General features: G+C 25.7%; 1 protein-coding gene across 1 annotated transcript in view; it reads right to left on the reverse strand.

Annotated features, from left to right (window-relative positions):
* Nucleotides 1-15,984, reverse strand: part of trol (terribly reduced optic lobes) — a 97,624-nt gene extending 81,640 nt beyond the window's left edge. Inside the window, exon 1 of the mRNA XM_011496463.1 lies at nucleotides 15,659-15,984. Within this exon, the coding sequence (XP_011494765.1) occupies nucleotides 15,659-15,739 (81 nt within the window). The 5' untranslated portion in view covers nucleotides 15,740-15,984. The remainder of the gene's footprint in view (nucleotides 1-15,658) is intronic.
* Nucleotides 15,985-18,459: the final 2,475 nt, after the last annotated feature.

Raw genomic sequence — 18,459 nt, forward strand, 5'->3', positions numbered from 1 at the left:
AAATAAATCTTTAAAGTATGAACATATCAAACACTACTAAAGTTTTAGTTTTAAATGAGTAATTAGATAAAAGTTTAAAATTTTCAATAGATAACATAACAAAATAGAAATGTTTTATCCATTAGGTTTATTACAAATGTGATATAAAACTATCTACATTCTATAAATAGATTTAGATAAATTAGAAATTATAAAAGTAAAATTTGATTTTATAATAAACAATAGATATACTAGTAATAAAAATATATATGCTACTGCTGATAAAGTAGATACCTATAATTGATGCGTATCTATAAAATGAATGTCATGCATAAAGAAACCTATTAATTACTAATTGTTATACGCCATTAATTATGATATTCCTTAACATAACATAAATATTATAACAACTGTCTTTGAATGTCTTTGAGTATCTTAAGAAAAATGATAGTTTAAATCAATATTATAAATCTAAAAGCATATTTTATTATTTCATATCCAAAACTTGTGCATAGATAAAATATATATAATTTTTATTATTTTAATCGAAACATTATTTGATATGCTTATTTTTTCCTAATTTTACTATTATTAAAAATATATGATAGAATATAGACATTTGCATTCGTGTATTATTTATATTTCGAAATAATAAATAATTCTATTGTATACTACTATTATGTTTTTAGAAATTGCAATTAATAATTACAGGCATAAGTAAATGCTATAACCGAGTTTTTAAAGATTTATTTTGATATATTAATGTATGATTATATATTACCGGATTTTATTAAACAGGTGTACTGATAAAATAATAAAATTAATATATTTAGCATATCCAACAAGTATGCTGTATAAATAATTCAATGATAGTAAAATTGTAAAGGAATTTCAATTTAATTAATAAGTAAATTCCTAATGTTAATATATACATATATAAATATAATTTACTAAATTACAGAGAATATTTACTTACTGTTTGAATTCAAGTTTAATCGCATTATATTGAATAAACTAAAATAAAAAATAAAAATTTAACAGTTCATTGAAATATAAATTTACCATTGTCAATAATGAAATCGAGTAGTCATAATGGTAAATATTCTTATTGATGCCATAGAATTCTATGTGCCAAAATCGTTCAATACACTTCCGATTCTGACAAATCTCACGCACTTACAGCTTATGAGTAAATACATTCACACTTATACAGCGTACTAGTCTGTGCTCTCAAGAGGTTTTGAACACACTAAACTAGGGTAAGAGACAAGTCAAAAATATTCAAGAGGTGATAAGGCACCAGACTTCACTGATGATACTATATATAATTTCATATCAAATAAAAATCAATAATAATCGCACAAATACACATTGTGGAAATTCAACAATAAAGATTATAAATTAAAAATAATAATAAATTATAAAATATTATGTTGCTATAACAGTTGTCATAGAATTCTAAAATAAATTATACACGCACAAGTATATCTAAAACATACATAATGTACATAAAACATATATAAACATAATAAATTTCTAATTTAGTAAATATAAGCATTTATTTACTTTTATTTGAGTAAATTGCAAATGTTTTAATAAAATTGTCTTGTGTTAATAGTTGTTACAGCCTCTAGGTATTGAAGTCTGATACGTTGAAAATGTACACATAATTGGATCATAATTGGTAACTTGAGCCACAGCACATATCAGATTTATTTAAAATGCACCAATGAGGATACAATTTTTAAATGAGATTTACCTAAATTTTCTAATTAGGACATCCAAAAGATATACAGATTGATTAAGTAACATACATATTCTTCTTCTAATTTGATACAAGTAATATCGCTTAATTTATGCAAGTATTAATTAATACTTGTAATGATCTGCCAGTAAAATTCAAAAGTTATTCTGTATCTAATCATTATGTATATTTAATAATAATTTGAAAATATTACATAATATCGTAAGCATTTACTATAATGTAAGAATTTTTTAATAAACTTATTTATAGATATGAAATTATTTTATATATAATAAATTCTAATGGGAAATTATTATTTAGAATTATGATAATTACTATAATATTATGTATTTGTTAAAAATAAATTTCTAAAAAAAAGGTAACAATTTGTGCAATAAACATTAAAAACTAGAGTTATAGATTTTGCAATAAAATATGTCATATTCATTTAATTCATAACGTTATTTAAAACAAATAATAATCTTATATTTAATACATAATAATATTGTATTTAGAATTTATTAATTATATATGCGATATTTATAAGCAGATAATGTTAAAGTAATATTTTATATTTACATTGATAATACAAAACATTTTCAAAGAATCAATACATCAATTCTTAAAGTGTGTGAAAAATTTGCTTAAAAAATAGAATAAATAAAGCAGTTGAATCTTATATTTATGAATACCAAGATCTTACGCATAATTGCCAAATTCATTTTTTATTAATTTCAACAAATATTACGTTGAATCAAGCTGCGAATGTCTATTAATAAAATATTGAAATTTGCGTGCTATTACTGTGGCTGTTATTTTATTACTATAAAAGTAAAGTATAAATAAAACATAAACATTGTGATATAATTATTTTGTGCAATGTGCTCAAAATTATATGGATTTCTTGTTTAGCAATAATATATACATTTATTTATCTAATTTTATTTATAAAATTTTAATATTTTAAAATATTCAGAAAATGTTTATGATAAAAAAAGATACCCCCACAGATGTCCATTTATTTCTGAAATACGAACGAATGAAACTTACACCTAGAGCTGCCATCTAGTGAATTTCAGATTGTAGTACTTCCTGGAAAGATATATCTGATATTTATCATATTTGTTATATGTGTGTAAGCACATGTTTCTACCAAGTATCCAAACTGGAATTTAGTAGACGCTACGTTAGCTGCAACATTTTATGTATCCGTAAGTGCGAATGAATATGCGTACCCGCGTATGTGCAAATATGTACGTAATTGCGTATTAAATGCAATTAAACAGTTTTTCAAGAGATTGGAAATCTATGTATTAACAATATTATTATTATTATATATATATAATGAATTTTTATTAAATGTTTGTTAATCTAGAAATTTGAATATTTTCGTTAACAATTAAGAAACAAAGTGCTAATCATAATATAAATACTACCTTTTAAAACCAAATGTTTAAAATTCAATACTCTAGATAAATGAAATTTTAAGCTATTATTGTTTGCAATGCTCTACAAAAATTATTTATACGCTCTTATGAATTATACACTCAATTTATATAATATAATATAAAAACAAATTAAAATATGTAACTCATTAAAAAAAAAAAAAATGTAATATTAATCACGTCTGCATTTTACGTTTGATCTCGCAGATTCAAATAAATAAATTAATATTGAATAAACGCTAAGGGAAACGTTTTTAAAAGCACAGGAGGAAACTCGTGTACTTTAGTATATACAATTGTCAGAAGCGGATCTGAAAAAAATCCAGTTGTATGAAGTAAACTACGCACGGCTTCCCTGTTTCGTGCATTCATATGTGTAATATAAAAAATCAAAAGAATTGCAGACGCTTATTTTATAGCGCAGATCATTTAAAAATATATTCAAAGAATAAAACTTAACATCAACACTACGTATTTATTACATTTACTTATAAACAATAAGTTTTAGTTGAAAATCTTTTGAAAAATGTAATAAATATAAAATTTAACTTGTATAGAAATTTTATTGGAAAATTTGAAAAGTAAAAAAATATATATCTGCAATAAGCCTCTCTTTATTATTGAATACTCAACCACTAGCTCAAATTAAATATATCGTATGAAATTATAATATTTTTTTATACAATAATATTAATATGAATATTAAATTTAGAAAGAATTATTATTTTGAAATTTAATAATTATTGAAAAAATTATATTTCTTAAATAATAAATATATTAAATGGAATATTTAAAGAAATAAGGAATTTATGTTAATTAAATGATAATATACACAAATACAGGAAAAATAATTAGATTGGCAAGCTTTTTATTTTGTGTGTGCGTGCGAGTGTAATAAATATTTGTAAAATTCATAAAATATTACATTTTTATGATTACTTTAAGAAATTATATATGTGTAATATGAATTTTTAGTATAATTAATATCCACAAAGTTATTACAGTTAATTATAAATTAATATGAATCATAAATGAAACTGTCTAGGTGAAATACAAGATCGAAATACTTTAAAGAGATTTACTACTTAGATCGTAAACAATAGACTATTAGGAACAGTTCAAGCACAATGCCCTACTTTATTTTTTCACTAAACGTTTCGAAATCTACGATGAAAACTTAAATACTCGAATAGAGATTCTTTTTGTGGTATAAACCCTTATAAGTAATCCACTATGCGCTTTATGAATATGTTAGAAATAATAAAATTAAATAAAACTCACACCAAATGAAAAATGAAGTAACTATCAATTTCCACGTATTTTAATAAACGCGTATTTTAATAAACCTTCGTTAATATTTGATATCTTCTTACAATTTTAATATTTACATTTTTACATAATTAAATACAATTTATAGATTCACAAATACGTTTATATTAATTCATAAAATACAATCGTTATGGTATGCAAGCATTATAATATTCGTTATTATTAATAAATAATTAATATTAATAGCTGCATTAAGTAAGTATGTGTCTGTTTCATTACTACTGTTTAATACTATTTATATGATTAATAATAAGTATAGATTTTATTTTCAACGTATTTCTATGTATTAATTGACTCTAAATTGGAAGAAAAATTATTGTACAAAAATACATATGAAATTGCAAGTATTTCATAAAATAAATTAAATAAACAACTCGTTAAAAATGAAGTTAAATTTTTGGATTTCGTAAAATGTAGTTACATAATAAGAAGTCTCAACTCTACGTGTCTTTGGTGTCTGCACTTTGTCTTTCGAGGTAAGAAGAGCTTTACTACAATTCAGAAAGGATGATCTCATATGAACTTTCATATCTTTTTTTGCTCTAGCAGCGGTCAAATAATATCTTACCAACCAATCCTCTATGTCGTATTCTACCAAATTTGAAAAAGAACTATATATTTTTTATATACGCGCGTATTTGTTAAAAATATTTCTATATAAGTTTAATGCTAATAAAATAAGCAATTTTTTTCATAGATAATTTTATGCTATTTAAAACGTATTTCTCGTAATAGTTTCAATACTTATATTGCAAAAATATGTTATCATAAAAGCCATAAATATTTTTAAAAAAATTTTAATTTATTGGTTAATCCTTTAAGGGTTGTTTGTTCATTTGTACACTGATATTAAATGAAATAAATTTTCTTTTTTACATGAATACTATTTATTATAGCAAAGGAATTTGATTAATTTTTTAACATAATTTTCGATGTTAAAATAAATCAAATAATAGGGTGTAACGATTTATCGATAACATTAATAGTATTACACGTCACGCGTTTAAACAAATTTTTCTTTGATACTTTTTATACCATTAATTTCTGTATCTTTTTGTGTCGATAAAAAGAGAGTAAAGAAATCCAAGACGATGAGTGGTCGGGTCAACAAATTAAGAATCCCTACTTAACTCGACCACATGGATTTCTCTCTATTACTCGTTTCAAATAAAATTCCCAACTCTTTCTTATTATTATCACTTGCTTAAACAATTTTTTTTTTTTCTTTTTTTTTTTCTTTTTTTGTAATAAACTTAATATTTTTCAATAAATAAATTTTAACCTATTTCTTTGTTTTGTTTCGTACTTCTAACCGTTTATAAATAATTTCCTTTTTCTTTTTCTTTACAAATAAATTTTCCATGGAATGATTGTGAAAACTATTCAATGACAGCTTATACAATTTTTTTAACTCTATTTATGAAGTCTATTTATCATATTATAATACAATGAATTGAAAAGAATACGTGTATCCTATTAATTAATAGTTTTATTTAATAATTATTCCCTTCATTATAAGTAATTAAATATTAAAAAAAAATCCTCGTATTCGTTTAATAAAAGTATCTATGAATAAATCAAAATTTTAATTTCATAAGAATTTCATTAGAACAAGAGCAATGAACAATAAAGGGTTATAAATTGCATATACTATATGGGCTTAAATTTTTTATTCAATTATTCACGGTAATCATGACACTTATTGGATTATATTATCGATATAAATAATAAGGATATAAACAATTTATTTATAATACACATTATATACTATTCTTTATATACTATTATTATGATAGTTTTCATATTATATCTTAAATGTCTAATTATTTGCAAGATATAGATGAATTGTATGGAAATAAAAAATAATTAATAATTTGAATTATCTATTATTTTATCATTTATCATTTATTTATTTATTTATTTATTTATTTGTTATCTATATTATTATTTTTAAATTTGTAAAAATCTATAAAAAAAATATTTAGGGACGTAATTTTTCGCTGAGTTTACACAAATAATACCCTGAAAAGATATATTTGCGTATGGGGAAGGGAGACGCGTATACAATGTTAACTCAACAGGCAAGAATATTGAGTCGACGTCTAAATTGCGAGAGTGTCGTCTATTCTAGTGCATTATATCTAATGAATGGAGTATCAATAAGTTTAAACAGCTTTCGCGATACGTTTCGATGGATTACGATGCGAGACATCGTCGGCTACTGTAAATACATCTGTGAAAGTAGCAGCAACGATGGAAGCAGCATTATTAACATTTTGACGAGACCTTTACTCGGCTGTTAGTTAGCAACTGATGACGGAATTTCTGGGCACGCCGTGTTTTATGTCTCGCTATTGCAATTTTTACTTGACGTTAGTGTTGCTCCTCTATTGCATGTGATAGTGACGGCATCTCTTCCCCTTGATCACTGAATATATGCCGATTTTGTAACAATACAAAGAAATCTCAACGTCTGTCACATATTTATATTCACATTTTTTCAATGTAAATGTCACTAATTTATTGATTGTTAGTGACGCATACACTGGCATAATTATCTCACTGGTTGCACATTGTGAAGATTATTCATACTGGGCCTGAAAGTAGTCCGCGCGAATACATTCAAGAACAGCTCTCCTTATAAGGGATCGGTCGTGCTGATATACAGACCCATGCGGTTATAAAAATAATTTTAGCTCAACTTCTTAAACTTAAAAAACTGCACGGAAAAATATCAGATATAGGCTTACTCTGTTAAAACAGTTAATCGGTTGTTTTTATTATATAGAAATAGCAATTTCCATGAATTCATTAGGCATAAAATTTAATTGACAATATCATACTGCCATTCACTATGTTACTATTTTTTGATGTTCTAAAAAAAAAAAAAAAGAAGAACACTATGAATACAATATTTTATTAATACGTAATAAAAATGTTAGCATATAAAATTATCAAAATTCTTAAACTTCATGGAATTACTAGTTTTTTAAATTATATTTGCTCAGCGAAACTTTCAAAGGTCAATTAAAAATAACGAATTAAATAGCTTAACATGTTTTAAATATAAATTCTATTTGCGAGTCTCAAAAACCAATGTTTGCATGTGTAACTTCATTTAAATGTTATTTACTGAAAATAATCTTTTCTACTGAAAATGAGAAATTAATGTTTATAGCTCTTAATTCATATTGTTACAAGATAATCTAAAAATGTATAATAAATATTATATTTTTAACTTTGAAATTATTATAATTGTGTATAAATAAATTGAATAATCATATAGACAAACTAATGTACATAAATATATATATATGTATACTTAATTTTTTACTTACATGAATTTTTATATATTTATATATAATTAATAATTATTATTAAATTGATCTATAATAAGTATTATTCAATTAAATATGGTTATTTCTCATTCAATATAATCAATATTGATAAATCGGGTTTTTAAGTCGTTAATAATGAATGGTAAGTATAATAATTATCGTGGTAATTGTAAACAAATTCTATACTAATTATGAATTATTGTATTTGATAAATTTTAAAATTACAAATATTTCAGATTTTGCTCATCATTTCAGATGTTGCTATTAATAAACGTATTGTATAGTATAGCATATATATATATATATTTAAGGAAAATATAAATTATTCATTAGTATTTATAAATAAAAGGTATTAAACGCCTACGATTGAATTACCATGAACAAAATAATCAGATACGCTACAATGAAAAAAGTATTATACTCAACTTTAAACGATTGAAGGGTTATTCTTTATCCTTTTCAATGCCTTCCAATAATATATTTTTAATTTGCAGATAAAATTTATATACTATAATTACAAATTTTTCGATTAAATATGTATTTTAGAAAGATGTAACAAATCCTCTGAAGCGTTATTCGTATGATAATGGTATATACATCGTACATGCTTGGTTGGATCCCAAAAGCCAGTTCATAAATTTATGAGATTAAGATAAAGAAGAAGAATTCGCCAATGCTCGCTCTTTTATTTTTTTATCCGTAATTTTAGACCATTCACTTCCTTTATTTGGGAATTTTAATACACACATAAAAATAATTTATGCAGCATGACTTAAATACCTTTAATGCAATCTAGTTCTAATATTATACTTTGCAGCTTATAATTATTAATTACTTTTTCGTATTTGAACTTAAAACAATTAATGCAGAAGGTCAATACTTCAATGACTTTCTATTATTTACATATAAATAAAAACTCACCTGGTTATTGTTTTCATAAATATTTAACAATTTTAGCTCTGACATAAGTCAGCAATTACGTCTATCTCTATTGCATTCCAAAGAATAGACTGTCTCGGATGAATTAATTTAAAACCATAAAAACTAATACACAAGAAAATCTTTTAAAAACTAATCGAGACTGCGTTTTTCCATTAATTCTTGGTTTCAGTGGCATAATATGTTATATGTGTGTATACAAGCTCTACCGTTAAATTTTAAACTGCGATTATGGACTTATTAAATGACGGCATATTAAAGATTGTAGTAAGTAGCACCTCCTTAGGCGCTGTTATAGGCACACTGGCACAGGTGAACTTGTAGATAATGTGGCTGACGCTACCTGACCAAGCGTCGAAATTCCTTACAGAAAATTATTGAAATCCTTAAATGAAGAAGCTAGCCGATATAAAAATTTGTGTTAAAAAACTGCATGCTTATAGATAATACGATTGCTATCTTGTTCCACTGGCCTTGTGCCGGGCTTTATCCAAACACTCGTTAGTTTCATGCTTCACAGGGTTTTCGATTATGAGATTAATTCATTAATTACGAAACGCATCTAAAACGTTATTTCATTTAATAAGCACAGGCTTTCCTTCGAATATTGCTTGCTAACTCGTCTACACAAATTTTCAATTTTAAAAACAACCGGAATTACAAACTGTTAGATATTGGTGATTTTGAAAAGTCAATGCAACAGTAAAATGCCTGCGATACATATGTAGCACAATGAGCATAAAATTTGTTATCATAATAAATTTTACCTTATATTCGGATACACAAAGCAAATATTAACTACAAATTGTTTAGTCTTTCAAAAAGTTAATAATACAAAAACTTCACTTAAAAATTATTATTTATGTAAATTATTATTACAGAGTGTGCACACAGAGCGACTCTTAGCCTGGTTTGTGGATTATACTCAACAGCAAACTTACTTTCTATTAAGAGCATTTGTTTCATAAAATAATGCTCAACATCTTAATAATTCACATACCAATATTTACACAAATAATCCATTTTAATAATACTATTAATGATTATAATTCTTCTCATAATAAATAAATCATTTTTCAATTATTATATTAAAACGATACAAGAAGAGTTTAAAAAAGATAGATTGAACAAAAATATGTGATCTTGTCGATGTAAGCTATGAATTTCTTATTATTTCCGTACAACCACATAAAATCAATTGCAACAGGGTCCATCTAAATTTATTAATGAAATCTTTAAATGAATTATATCAGTAAAATAAAATATTTTATACGCTTACGGTGCTTTTTCATATAGAATTTTTAAAACTAGAATTGTTTGAATGTAGTTTAAACTGAGTGAAAAATCGTTCAAAATATTATATTAAAATTTAAACGAATTTTATTAGGGATTTTTCTACCTTTTGATTAATTGTTAATAGAAAAGTAAAAATAATAATGCTTCAGTATAAATAATTATCATTTATTTATAACCAATATATACGTAACATCATGCATCTCGTAATCTTTATAATTTCATAAATTATTCTTTATTGTTAATAAATTAACAAAGTAAAAAGTCCTTGTTCTCATATTTAAAATACTGATGTTATTGAAAAAAAGAAAAAATACGATCAACGTAATATAGCCTTTGACATGATATTCTGGGTGCGCCAAATGAAAAGTGTAGCACTCGCTTACTTTCAGTAAGGATGTATTGCTTTTTCGTTTAACATAGAATCATCAACGATTTACCGAACTTCGGCGCTTACACTATAAAATTACAAAAGCTAATCAACAACAATTTTATCAGAATAATAATAATAGTATTTATTTACTAAGTAAAATGTAGTCCAACATAATTATCCCTATTAAATTATAAAAAGCAATTAGGAAAATATTTTAAATACAAAGAGATTTTTTGGGTAAATTTATAGAAAAATTTTTTTATAAATAATTATATTTATCATTCGCCTTCAAATAATAAAGATAGATTTTTCGTAAAAAATATTATTAATATGACAAATGACTTATCTTAAAAATTCAATATACAAATTGTACGAGTAACTTTCTTAAATTTTGAAAATCCTTTAAATTTCTTTTTCTTAAAATAATATCATGTCCTTAAAAGCATAAAAATTTACGATATAAATTTATTATTTTGAATATAATCACACCTTCCCTATACTGCCTAATAATTTATATTTTTACAATTAATCATTTATAATTTTTGATTTATAAGAAAAATTTTTTTACTAAGTATTTAAAAGTAATTGACATGTTTATAAATAATAATGATGCTTTTTATATTTCTAGGTCAATTATTCTATTCACATTATAAGCACTCGATTATAATACAGTTATGCCAATCAAGATAAAAACTATATTAAAACTTCTAAATAGTGTTTACTTAGTGAATTATATTATATAACAATTTTCGAGCTGCAAATGTTTAAATAAAATAAAACGTAAACCGAAAAGAAATGTACTGCTAATAAACTATATATTAAGTTATAGTTTATGCTAATTTAAACTATTATAATTTCGATACGATTAAGATTCGTAATAAATTCATAATTTATACCATTGTTTCAAATATATCAGAGCTTTGTAAAATATTTATAAATCTTATTATTATTAAAATAGTATTAAAATAAAGATTGTTATACAATTACCAATTCAGAAAAAAAATTGAAAATTGTCTAATTTATTCTTTTCTAAATAAGCGTATCTCTCTAAAATAATTATATTGAGAGATAAAAACATAAACTGTAGAATAATTAATCTACTATTTCATAATCTATTATTTTCCAATTTATTCCAAATTTATTTGTATCATAATAGGATCTTAACAATAAGAAAATCCGTATTTTTCATGACATAGAATCGGACTATTAGGGTTAGAATTATAATAAATATATTATATTTATATATATATATATATATATATATATATATATATATATATATATATAAATATTATATATATAATAATTATAAATATAATAATATAATAAATATAAAAAAATAATAATAAAAATAAAAAATAGACTATTAGAATTAAACAGAAAATTTTATGACCAATCGTCATTCATGACAATGTTTTAAATAATTTTAAACAAATGTAATGCAAGGCCATATTTTTTATATTAGTAAAATAAACTACAAAATAATACAGATACATCATTATGAAATTAACAAAAAGTGCACTTATATATAATGTGAAATATATTTAAAGTGAATATAAAATATAATTAATGTTAATAAATTTTTAGCAAACTTTATGATACTATGAAAATTAATTTTTAGAACCTTGTATAATAATATTTATAATTACGTAATATGTGTAAATATTAACATTCCCAATAATATAAGAAAGCTGTTACTAAAACTTCTTCTATAAGTAAATATTATGCCATTATTATTGTATTATATAATACATATTATTGAAGATCTTAAATATTTTAAATTTGATATTTTATAATATATATATATGTATATATGAAGCATTTCGTTATAAATTATTTATAAAGTATTAAATTTACGTATAAAAATATTTGATAACTCAAAAAACCATGAACTTAATTAGGTTATTAAATGCCTATAACAAAAATTAATTTAATATGATTAATTTCAATACTCTTATAACTCAAATATTTAAAAGTGGCACATTTATACCGCGTTAAAAATTTAAAATGAAACAAAGACTTACTTTTAAATACCAGAGTAATAAAATATACAACAAACTGCAATATCATTTAAGAATAAAGTTGTTTTTTTTTTTAATTTGCGCTGATAACAGTAAATATTGTTGAATAAGATAAATTATCAATCTGAAAATCATTAAAAAATTCTGCGTGCACCTAGAACTTCGCGGCATTCAAACAAAATTAAGAACTCAATTGAAGAAGCTTTAAAATCACAGGAGAATTTAAATAAGTTTCATCCGACTAAAAATTATGAAGATATTAAATAACATATTACATATTTTTGTAAAATGAATTTTTACCGACATTCGTTTAAAACTTTTAATTTATGAACTGATAAAAATACTTTACACAAAAAGGACTATTAAGGATATTTTAAAAGAAAAGTTCTCGACTCTTGTTGCTAAACAAAAGTGCAAATTTCATTATTGTTTATAAAAGTTACATTTTTAAACCCTTAGATCCAATTTCACGAAATTTTATAATAATTTAATACATTTAAATCAATTATTTCCTTTTAATTAATCGTGCATTCCATTTTGTAATATATTACAGCAATATATTATTACTTGAGGAAAGTAAGTATTAATTTCTATATTTTATAAGATTAACCTAAAGAAATTAAATATTTTTTGTTGAAATTGACGAAATTACCAATGACATTATATATTGCTAATATACAATACAGTAATAAATCTGACTTTATAAATACAATTTTAAGTGATAAAGTTTTTAAATTTTTAATACTTTTAAAAATATTACTATTTGAATATTAATATTTATGAAGAATTTATTTTTAAATCCTTTTAAGAATAGCACTTTCTTAAAACTTACGACAATTAAAATAAAATCCTTTCAATTGAAAAAATATTTAAAAATTAAGTGTTTAATAAATTTATGTAAATTTAATTAAATGTTAATTCATGAAAAGAAAAATGAAAGTTTTAAAGGTACCATTATTTCATTGAAAGATTATTTCTTTGTATTTTGTGCTCTGATTTTTTTTAAATCAAATTTATTTACACGCAAGCAAAAAATAATTTTGAGTGTAAAAATTTATTACTAATTATTATATATTAGAAATTTCATTTATTACATGCAAATTATTTTTAATATAGTTTGATATTTCAAATATATAGTTACATGTTTACTAATATACTTTTAACAGAAGTATTATTGTAACTCTAAATAAGAAATTATTTTTAATGTATACAAAATATTTTTCAAAAATAACTCGATATATTTAATGAAATAAATATATGATTTATGATAAAAATGTTATTTTTAAAGCCTTATGAATAAATATTAATAGTTATATTCATCAATATCATTTATATTAATTAAATATATATTTAATTAATATTATATTTAATGCAGATAATTTGAATAGTATTATTTAAAATAATACTCAAATATTAAATATAATAATTATCGAAAATGCAAACAGAACTAAATAATAAAATTCGCATTGTGTCCTAGTTTAAATTAAAACTGAAAAATGTTTTATTGTTAAAACTTTGTCACATTAACTGATTACAACATTTACTACTCGTTTAACTAATACGTAGAAAAAAAAAATAATTCAAATTTATATTATTTATGTAAAAAATTTAAAATAAACAATTATCTAATTGGGTGTCCAGTGACTAACGGCCATTCCAATTTCGTTGCTGGTTTCCCACAATAATTCCGTTAGTGACATTTTGAATATTTCGATAAAGATAAATAATACCGTACTATAGATTAATGTTGCTCGACAGATAAATGAATAAAAATCAAACTAATACAAACATCTAAAGCGAAAACTGTATTACGATACACTACGTTCGAAATGGATTACAATATTTACTTTGTTTCATCAATAAGTAAATAAAATAATTACTTGCTCAAAAGTGAACTGTAAAGTATGAAAACTAACATAAAGAGTTCAATAATTTCGATTTTGATCCTATTAAGAATAAAATAATAATAATTTTTTATAGATAATTAGGTAAGTTGAAAAAATTTCTTAATTCTATCATAAAAGAATAATGTATTAATAACATAGAATAATATTTATTACTTTAATAAAACGATTTATATATATATATATAAATATTAATAATTACCCTTTGTTGTATCGTTAATGTTATCGAAGTTAATACTAATATTGCTATCCGAATGTTTTCAATTTCTTCTAAATCATAAGTCAGTTTGCGCATACAAACCTTTTACCTTACGATTAAACAGGAGAGTGAACATTAATATTAAAATGCTTACATTGGTTTAGTGTGCATGCATTTCATGTTTAATTTAAAATCATCTCTTCCATTTGTCTCGCAAGTTAAATATATCTGTCAAACATAGATGATAATCCAAATAAATAAACCCAGAATCAATGAACGTAATTTGATACATCAATATTACAGACAATCAGTCATTCAACAAATAGTCTGCGCTCGATTAAAAACTTTCTGACACCATCTAAGCGACAATTTTAATATCCAATCGATAAAAATATGCCTGCCAAAAGTAACGAAGCAAAGACTGAAGAAAAAGAAGACTAATTTTTAAAGACTTTGAACTCCAAGCCGAGCCTTGGTGAACGGGAGTAAGCTCGATTACCGTATCAATGCACCGATAACTCGTATTTCGTCGGTAAAGAATAGTTTCGCGGACGAAACTAAACGATACCTATGGTTAGGGTTGGAGCCAAACCGTTATTGAAGCAAATTTTCCGTAAGCGGCTTAACGCACTCAATAAGCACTGAAAAATAAAATAAGTTAATAAAATGGCGCTGACCTATAATGGCTTATTTAGGGCGCATTTACGCCAAGCTAAAAGGTGGGTGGGAGGGGGTGGGTCGCCGTCAATTAGGACAGCATCGTTGAGATGATAAGTAAGAGTACAGAAAGTTAAACGAAGAGACGAGAGGATAAATAGATAGCGATTAGAAAGCAAGGAGGATGGACGAGGCTGAAAAGAAAATCGAAGGCTATAGCGATAGGCTCGACTCGACGGGCCCTGTCCTCCGTTTATCTCGATCTCGCAAAAGTGATGATCTCGGGCATTTTTGACACTTGATGAGGCCGCGAGCTGATGAGTCAATGTTTCGAGAACCATTCAATCGGCAGCGTCGTTTGCAAAGATTTTTCGCGAACGAGAGAAGAGCTCTGACTTAGCGAAGTCTAGGGTCGCGGGTGAGAACGCGAGCCTTACCTCGAGGCCGGTCACGAGGGCAACAAGAGCTGCGACTAGCACTGCCATACGTAGATGCGCCGATCTCCTTGAGGCCCTCATCCTGACGATCGGTTGGGGCACGCGGCTCCTCCTCCGTAAGGCTGTTTGAGCGGCGATGACGAGATGCGGCTAACCTGGATGAATCGGGGCCCGCGCGGCCTCGCACGCGTGCCGGAGCTGCCGAGTCCCCCCCGAAGACGACGTCGAGGTACGGCCGCTCGCGCGAGGCTGTCGCTGTCGACACGAGGAAGTCGTGTCAGGTTCAGGAGCCGAGCGTACACCTCGTGCCGGTGTTCGGTAGCGTCTGAGAGGTCCGAGAGGCCGGGCGTGCCGGTAAGATAAAACTTTTCAAAAGCATCATGCTTTTTCCCTCTCCGCGCCGATCTGTCCATCCCCACTTGGCCGCTCTCTCTCTCTCTCTCTCTCTCTCTCTGCCTCTGTCTGTTGCTCACTCGGCGGTTCTCCCGCGCTCTCAGCCCCCACCCGGAGCGGCGCCGCGATCTCACACAGCCTCCGCTCGCACTTTCCGCTTCGCTTCGTTGCCTCTTCGATGCCTTGACGTCCCCCGACCCCTGACTTCTCCAGCTCGCGCCTTTCTCCGATGCTCCTTCCGTCTGTCTCCCCGCGTGGTTCATCGCCGCCCACACACCCAAACGCAGCCAGCCGCGCGTATGCGTGTACGCGTCGCGATCCCAAGGAGACACTCCCGATCGCGTCAGGCCGGACAATTGAGCGCGACGTTCCCGGCGCCGACGGATCAAGAGGTGCGCCCGACTGATAACGAGCGTTCACCACCGCGCATTTCACCGACTACCTCCTCCACGCGACGATTTTTCAGCTCCTTTCTTTTTCCTTTGACTACGCTCAACAATAAGGGGAGCAAGAGAGCGATCTTGGAGCTTTTAGCAGTCCCTCGGATTTCCCAACGCTTTCCAACTACGATACAACTCAAGCTCTGCCATATAAGCTTACCTTTAATGATCTACCTACTTACTCCTCCATCTTATCAAATCCTAAGTATAAATGATCGACGAGATCATTTTTTTACAATACCACACGCGCTCACGAGGATCTTATCTTCTTAAACGAACAGTACATTCACTTATAGTAACATTATTTTTGTTTAGTAATTCACGTGCGTGACTGTTCTCCGCTGTCTAAATACATAATTGGCAGTTTTTTTATTAAGTATACAGTTCGTGTTTTCAAAGTAACTAAACTCTATTAATAAATTCTAAACTCTTCAATTGAAATATTTAGAGGAATATTTGGTAGGACATCATTTCTGTCGTCTTTATTTACACGATTTGATTTCATTTCATTTACTGTTAATTAGACTGTTCAATTTCTTAAAGATCAATCATTTTTGTCATATAAAAGCATAACTTTAGTGCTTTGTTTATAATAACTTAAAATTTTCATCTATCATTATAATAAAATCTATTTTTATTGAATTCATTAGCTATATTTAGTCAATTAATCAAATGTGTCATTTTTTTTTTTTTAATTATTATCTAGTAGTCAATTATGATTTTGTTGAAATTTTCTAATTTTACAAACTTTTATGACATTTAATCAACACTGATGTAAAATTCATGTAATGACAGCCGTCTTTTGCAAAATGTACTTAATAAGTTTTGGTTTATTAAAAAAAATTAAAGAATAAAACTTACAAGTGCATAAAATAGTCTTATATATTATAATATAAATTAAAAGCAACGTTTTGTCACTCGATATTAATAAATTATTATTAATTTATATTATTGCGATAACAGGATAGCTTATATGCCTTGATAATAATCAAACCTCTCAATAATAAATACTAGTTATTATATAAAAAAAAAACGCAATCATTACTATGATGCTATTCTTATTAAATTCTCGTATTATTAATAATTGTGAAGTAAAAAGATCAATGAATAATTTTACATATTAATTATGTATCATATCGATCAAGTAGTATAATTATAAAAATATTAGTTGATGTTACTTATTAAATATTTGTCTGAACGAAAGAGAAAAATAGTTGCTTCTCTTTAATATTATTAAAGTATCCATATAAATACACACAAATTCAATTATAAATATTCCGATCCATATGAACGAAGTCTACCTCGGATACAGTAACATGTTAATCATGGATTGAATAATAAAAATGAAATTATCATTAAATAGAAATTATATAAATTGTTTTAAATATTTTAATTCGACTTACATATACATGTTTCTTTCAAATGAAAGTCTTCATTAATTATTTTCAAATATGTCGAAGTAAAACCAGACAGCTTCATAAACTATTTGATGTTCTTGTGATGGTTATGTATTTATCTATACTTCTATGCATTTATAGATATAATTTAAAAGACATATGAGTTATCATATAAATAAGAATACTAAAAATATATGAAAATATTTCATTCGACACGCTATTCAGTTTCTTAAATATGACTAATTAACGATTTTGTAAAGAATGGTATGTACGCAGATACATTTCAATCGCTTAATCTGATTTATCTCGCTTCTTGAACTCTAATCACAAAATTTACACTTTTTATTAATGCACAGCAAAAATAATTATTATTTTAAATGAACAGTGAATGATGAATGATCTATATGATATATAATTTCTGACTTATAATCAATAAATACAATTTTATATTCTTACAATAGATTATCTTATTTTATATTCTCATTACATAAACAATCGATCTTTTTCCATTGGAATAATTAAATCGAATAGTAACGTTTTCTTTATTATACAAATAAATGAATTTCTACAT

Source organism: Ceratosolen solmsi, unplaced genomic scaffold, assembly GCF_000503995.2.
Source record: "Ceratosolen solmsi marchali unplaced genomic scaffold, CerSol_1.0 scaffold29, whole genome shotgun sequence".
In the NCBI taxonomy this organism is placed as follows: Eukaryota; Metazoa; Arthropoda; class Insecta; order Hymenoptera; family Agaonidae; genus Ceratosolen; species Ceratosolen solmsi.